General features: G+C 39.7%; 1 protein-coding gene across 1 annotated transcript; it reads left to right on the top strand.

Moving 5' to 3' along the window:
• The first annotated feature begins 657 nt into the window (after positions 1 to 657).
• On the top strand, positions 658 to 2,249 carry cebpb (CCAAT enhancer binding protein beta). Its single transcript, XM_023834868.2, has one exon. It carries the CDS (start codon positions 886 to 888, stop codon positions 1,744 to 1,746), a length of 861 nt encoding a protein of 286 aa, XP_023690636.1. The 5' UTR covers positions 658 to 885; the 3' UTR covers positions 1,747 to 2,249.
• Positions 2,250 to 6,446: the final 4,197 nt, after the last annotated feature.

The raw sequence follows: 6,446 nt of genomic DNA, 5'->3' as shown, positions 1-6,446 counted from the left end.
TAAAAACACGAAACAAACCCATATATAATATAACCAGAAAAATAAAGCAAAAACAAAACTGTTTAAATGTTCTTCATACATAAATTGTATGTGTTTTAATGTATGTGTATGCACTATATACTATTACCTTTTTACTTTGGTTTATTATAAGTCCTTTAAATAATTATTTAAGTTATTCTAATGATAGATTTGGGGGGAAATGTAACATAAGTGTACTTTGTAAAAAGCTCATTTACTGGTATTAGGCTATAGGGTATAGTAGACCTGTTATAAAGTTCAAAGCCAACTAAGCATCAAAAAGTCATGGTTTTCTGCTTACACTTGTTGGCGGTTTCTAAGAGAGCGTATTCACCCCAGTGTACAATGTATCACTTATGCCACGTGTTTATAATATATTTATCGTATATACACGCGTCTGAAGATATAGAAAGGCATATATAGTATACACAAGAACATTTAGTTGCTTGCCATGTGAGTGACTCTGGTTTCCGTCACTATCACTTTAAGCGTTTTAAAGAACGTACTTCAGGTTTTTGCAGCTGAACTGGTTAGACGCGCCTTGCTGCAACCCAACCCATCGTGGAGCACCGCCCCCACGCCCACATTTGTTAGGCTATATATAAAGTCCAAGTCGGCTGTCAAAACTGAATTCCTGAGCATTTAACGCGTAGTGCGCTGAACTTAAAGGCTGCATCTGAAGCGGAGATCTCTAAGTTGAATAGTTACTTAATTAATTTTCACTTGTTGTGGGCAGCCAGCACCAAAGCGCAGCAGGAAGGATTTGCCGTAAGATTAATTTAAAATCAAAGAAAGAAAAAAGTTGGTCGACGGGGAGTTTATCTCCCTGAAACCGATGATCCCCCAATCCGGCGGGTGTTAAGATCCATGGAAGTGGCCGGTTTTTACGAGGGGGATTGTCTTGCTCTCCACAGTAGCAAGAGCAGTAACAGTCACGTTAGTAGCGGCGCCTGGAAGCAGCCGATCAACGGCTCCATGACGGAGCTGGGCATCGCGGAGCACGAAAAAGCCATAGACTTCAGCATCTACCTGGATCCCACCCTGCACTATCAGCAGCAGGCATCACACAGCGACGCCTTGCACCACCAGCGTGGGGAGGATATTCTAGCCGATTTCCTCGCAGAAGAGAACAAAGCCAAACGGGTGGCATCCCTGCAGGTTTGCAGAAACTACGAGCAGGAAAGCTGCCCCAACCCGAGAGAGCAGAGCATCCTGGGCTACCCCGAACTGCTGGAGACCCGAGTGGACACTGTGTTCAGTCCGCACCTTCTGGGTTATATAAAGGCCGGTTTCAGACCGGATAAAGAAGACGCCAGGATGGACAACGGGTCCCCAGGCTACGAGGTGAGACAGTATCTGCAGTACCAGTCCAACCCAAGCGGCAGCCTGGGCAACATATCTACCGCCTCCTCCACCTGCTCCAGTCCGCCGGGGACACCTACCCCGCAGGAGATGGGGAGAAACCCGCAGCAGAACGGCAAAATGCCTTCGGCCACCAAGGGGAAGAAGCGGCTGGATAAGGACAGCGACGAGTACCGGCAAAGACGGGAGAGGAATAACCTGGCGGTGAGGAAGAGCAGGGACAAAGCCAAGCTGCGCAACATCGAGACGCAGAACAAGGTGCTGGAGCTGACGGCGGAGAACCACCGTTTGCAGAAACGTGTGGAGCAGCTGTCCGGAGAGCTGGCCACTCTGCGCAACCTGCTCTCCGCCACCGGACAGTGCTAGCGGCGTCCCGCGCCCCCGGATCCACTTAGGCAAGGGGGCACTGAGAACCTGCAGATCAGGCTGGAACTGTGAACTGGTTCAAAGTCAATGGCTCAACTCTGGGATATATACTGTAAAAAGTTGGTTAAAGGTGGGGAAAAAACAACGCGTTTACTGTTTACAACTGAAAAGAAGTTGCGAGAAAAAAAACAGTGTGTGCATTTAATGATGACGTGCCACTGTGATTTTTATTTATGTCTGTATTTTTTATTTTTGTACGCGGTTCGCCTTCGGACTCAATGTCAAGTATTATGTTATTTAAATACCACTGTCGCCCTCCTGCATTAAAATGGTTGTCATGGGAAGAATTGGACTGCATGAGTATGATGCAACTCTCTGTAACTACTTCAATGCATTGCCAATACTATGAAGTAATCTGTTAAAGATGTAAAGCGTACGATTTTTAAAAATGTTATAAAATATTTTACCGGAATAAAACATATTTTTACTTTGATGAAAAAGAACACGTGTCTTTACATTGTTCACGAACCCTCTAAGCGGTCGACATTCGGTATACATTTTAATTAATTTGTAAACATGTGAAATGAGGCTGGTGCCGTCGTGCCAACTTTCGTTAACTGGTAATAGCCTACGACATAAATATACTTCCTTAAACATCAAAGATACTCGAATGATAAGAATCCATAGGTTTTCCCTTGTAGTGTAGATGTATTCAGCGCGACCATTAGAAATACAGATCAGGATAACATCAATATAACATGATAAACATGACATGATTGTTGACAGAAAAAATAAGGGCTTTGACTGGGAGTAAAATCGGCATTTTTGCTTGCTATCAATCAGCCTACTCGATACCGCGTATTTGACATTCTCATTCCTGGTGTGTAGACTCAGGGGAATCACCGCACAGACTACCCGAGGTTACACTGCTGTGTAAATCCATTTTTCCCCCCTCTAAGAGTACCATACCTACTTATAAATATATTTTATTCATTTTCCACGTCATGCATATTAATTGAAGGATTGCGCCAGTACCAATGCACAAATACACGCACAAAATATGGATTTACAAGCGAACTGCATTGAGAAAATTGGTATATAGGCCTATGTTAGAATTATTTTTGTGGTATAATTTGCAGAATACATATAGAGGATTGATTCTTTTACACTATATACTGACAATTCAAGTTTATTATATTACAGGTTCAATTTTAAATGTGCATAATTAAATAATAAAAATTAGCTTTAATTACCCCCCATTTTGGTGTATGCATTCCACAGACTTCCGTGCATTCTTGTTCTCTCAGTTTTTCCTGCATCTTATTGTTCTGTTATGATAGGCCTACAGGAGAACTAGCTGCAACGCAATCCTGAGAGTTTTGCAGACATATATGCAAATCAACTGGCAAACCAATTTAATGATAGATCATTAGATTAGCAAGACCATAGTAATGATCAAATTTGCTTTTAATTTTAATATCAGCAAACATTTTTGCACGTTTTCTGTGATAGTGTGTTGGCTTATCACAACCATGCATTCAACATGCAGTTAGGGAACAAGAATGGATGGAGTTTATGTGTTACAAAAAAAAATCAAACTTTTGGCCTTAGAAAATACAAAAACTGCAATTTATCTATTTACGAATACAGGTATTAAGTCAATAGTAGCAAGCAGTGCAGATGTAGGTACCAAGGGTAACGTTACAATAAATGCCCATAATACCTACGCGAATGACTCAAATTATTATTCACTATTCACATTATTTCCGTAGCAGTTGCTTATCTTTACAAGTAGGAAGATCCACTTCAACACAGTCGTGTTTGGCTGCACGCGCCAAATGCAGAATGATTACAAACGCTAGAAAATACAGAAGGGCTCAGAAGGGTCTGGCTCAAATCAACCTCACCTAAGTCAGCCTTGCATTTACAGTACAAAGCTGTAACACGCATAAGGAAAAAAGGTACAATTACAGTCAGAACATAGTAAAATAATTCAAAAATGCTTAAAGCTATAACATGCATAAGGCAAAAAGGTACAATTACAGCCAGAACATAATAAAATAGTTCAAAAATGTTTGAAGACTTTACTGCCCCAAGTCCTGTAACTGATATGTCTAAATGGATTAGGAAGTTGTTAGGTGTGGAATTTCATTCTGTATAATAAGTGGTTGTTTATTTCCAATGAAGTAACTTCTTGTCATATTAAGTTTGATAGATAATATGCCAGGATTCTGGCTCCTGCACAGAGCTGTGTTTTAATCACTTTGATAAATAAAATGAATGCAGAAACAAGTATAACCACACTTGCAGCTGTTATACATTATAGTATACATAGTATTCAGATATAGCATAATAACACATATGGAAAAATACTATATTTAAGAAAAGTGTAACGATATTAAAGACTGACACCAATATATTGAAAATCTAAACATTAACAAGCTTGGTTAATAATTAATATAAAAATAGAAAGAAAATATTAAAGCAAATAATAGAAAAATCATTAAAGCAATATATTATTTTACTCAGGGAAAGGGTGTACATTTATGTATCTGTAAAGCAGCTGTCTAGCATTTATACTCTGGGCCATACATGGTCATGCACTTTGTGAATATAACTTAAATGTGATATACTAATTGATGATATTCAAATTTATTCCCTCTCTCTCGCTCCTCAAATTACTGCATATGAATTTACAGCTAAAACCGAAACCTAAATGTTCTGTGGTAAAGCAACTGACCAAAAATCACCTGACTTGCGAAGATGCAAGAAAAGCACAATGTGTTAAAGGCCCAAGTGTCCGAAAGGGCAATAAAATGCTCAGTTTGTGAACTATCAAAGACCTACAAGCTTACCCATGGTTTTTGGTAGGAAAGCTGTAAAATTTCAAGAGGACCATTATGTCATGAGAGGGCAGATGGAAGGTGTCTTCATCACAAGGGGGGGGGGGGGGGGGGGGTTACATGTTTATTCTGCGATACATAGTCCCCTGTCACACTCCATCAAAGACAGAAAACACCATTGACTTTACTTCCATCACATAGTACAGATACACCTTCCTGGATGTGTTACATGGTGTGTCCTTGCTGGCGGAAGTGTCCGGAAAACACATGCAGCTGTATTTTGGGTTTCCAAGAGATGGTGGTTGATTCTCACCTCTTCCTCTTTTCACTTTGTCTTGTGATTAAAACATCCCCATTGCACTCTTTTGGCAGAGAAGGGTGTGCGTACAATGGGACGTGATACAATCCCGCTCCCGAAAGGGGCAGGCACAGCACTGCTTCTTCTGAAAGGTGTGGGCCAGGTATGCATTGATACATCGGCTCTGAGAACAGTGTTTTTGGACACACCTGTTGAGTTTGCTTTGAGTGCTTGCGTGCGTGCAATTGGAATCAGGGAATAAACAGGTTATATCTGCATGACAACTGTGTAAGTATGAAAAAAGGAGAGGAGGATGGTCCATATTCCTAATAAAATATCCAGAAAGATTGAGCCAGAGACGTCAAAATGCTGAACAAGGTCAAAGAACAAAGACACCCAAGTTCTTTAGAACTGAGAAGGTATGACAAACAAGCAGATTGTGTGTTTAAAAAAAAAACTTTGTGAAGAATATTAATTATTTTTAAAGTTTTTACATGGATATCTTTAAAAATAATTAATTATATAGTTGTTAAGTTACTTTCACAGCAACACAATAAAAACTTTCCATTCATTCATCCATCCATCCATCCATCCATCCTCTAACTGCTTACCATGAAGTAGGTCAGAAGACTGGACATTCATGGTTGTTGCAGTCATTTATGAATCAGCTTAACCTACATATCTGTCTTGTTTTATTTGTAAATTATATTAAAGTAAAACTGAATAAAAATGTATTCAAGTTTTTACATTTTCTTTAAAAATTACTTTTACATATGGAGAGATTGCCTTTTGTTTTGTTGTGGCTGTTTTGTAATAAATAACTGATATCAACTAAAATTAAGATGGCTTTTAAATATTAATTTACAACTATTTATTTGGCAGATGCATCTACCCAAAGCAACATACAAGTGAGAGAGCTGAGTCAGACAGTCCTTGGAGCAATTTGGGGTCAAGATCCTTGCTCAAGGGCCCAACGGTGACATCAACGGCCATTGCATTTAAACTGCCGACCTTTCGATCACGGACACGCAGGGGCCGCGAGACCCTAAGACCACCTCATTCATATTCCACTTGATCAATACTACTTGCTTCCTGCGATCTGACTAGATTAGATAATAATTGGGAGGGGGATTGTGGTCTCCTTAGATTACATAAGTACTTTCCTTTGTTCTTACCCAAATTCGCAGGACTGACTGAAAAAAAAGAGCAATCTCCCCCAGTTCGAGTTTTATACAACAAATAAACAAATTCAAAAGATGATGTTCTTTTTTAGGCGCAATGGAGTTACCCTGCAATGAAAAGTACTTGCGAAACAGGTCTACATAACGCTATGTTAATGAAGGATTTGTAAACATGCAATCTTGTTCTCTGTCATCTATTACACACAGGATTCCGAATAACATATCAATATCGTAATTTTGAAGAAGTGCAGCTTTCTAGATACTTTTGATTCCTTAAAATAATTGCTGAGTAACAACATGGGAAGAATTCTTGCAACACCGCTTGGACCTTCCCACGTCATAATGGCAGGATTAGATCAGTTACTCCAGGGCACGGTT

This window comes from Paramormyrops kingsleyae, chromosome 6 (genome assembly GCF_048594095.1).
Source record: "Paramormyrops kingsleyae isolate MSU_618 chromosome 6, PKINGS_0.4, whole genome shotgun sequence".
In the NCBI taxonomy this organism is placed as follows: Eukaryota; Metazoa; Chordata; class Actinopteri; order Osteoglossiformes; family Mormyridae; genus Paramormyrops; species Paramormyrops kingsleyae.
Note: the sequence above shows the minus strand (reverse complement) of the source record. Positions and strands in the feature narration are given on the sequence as shown.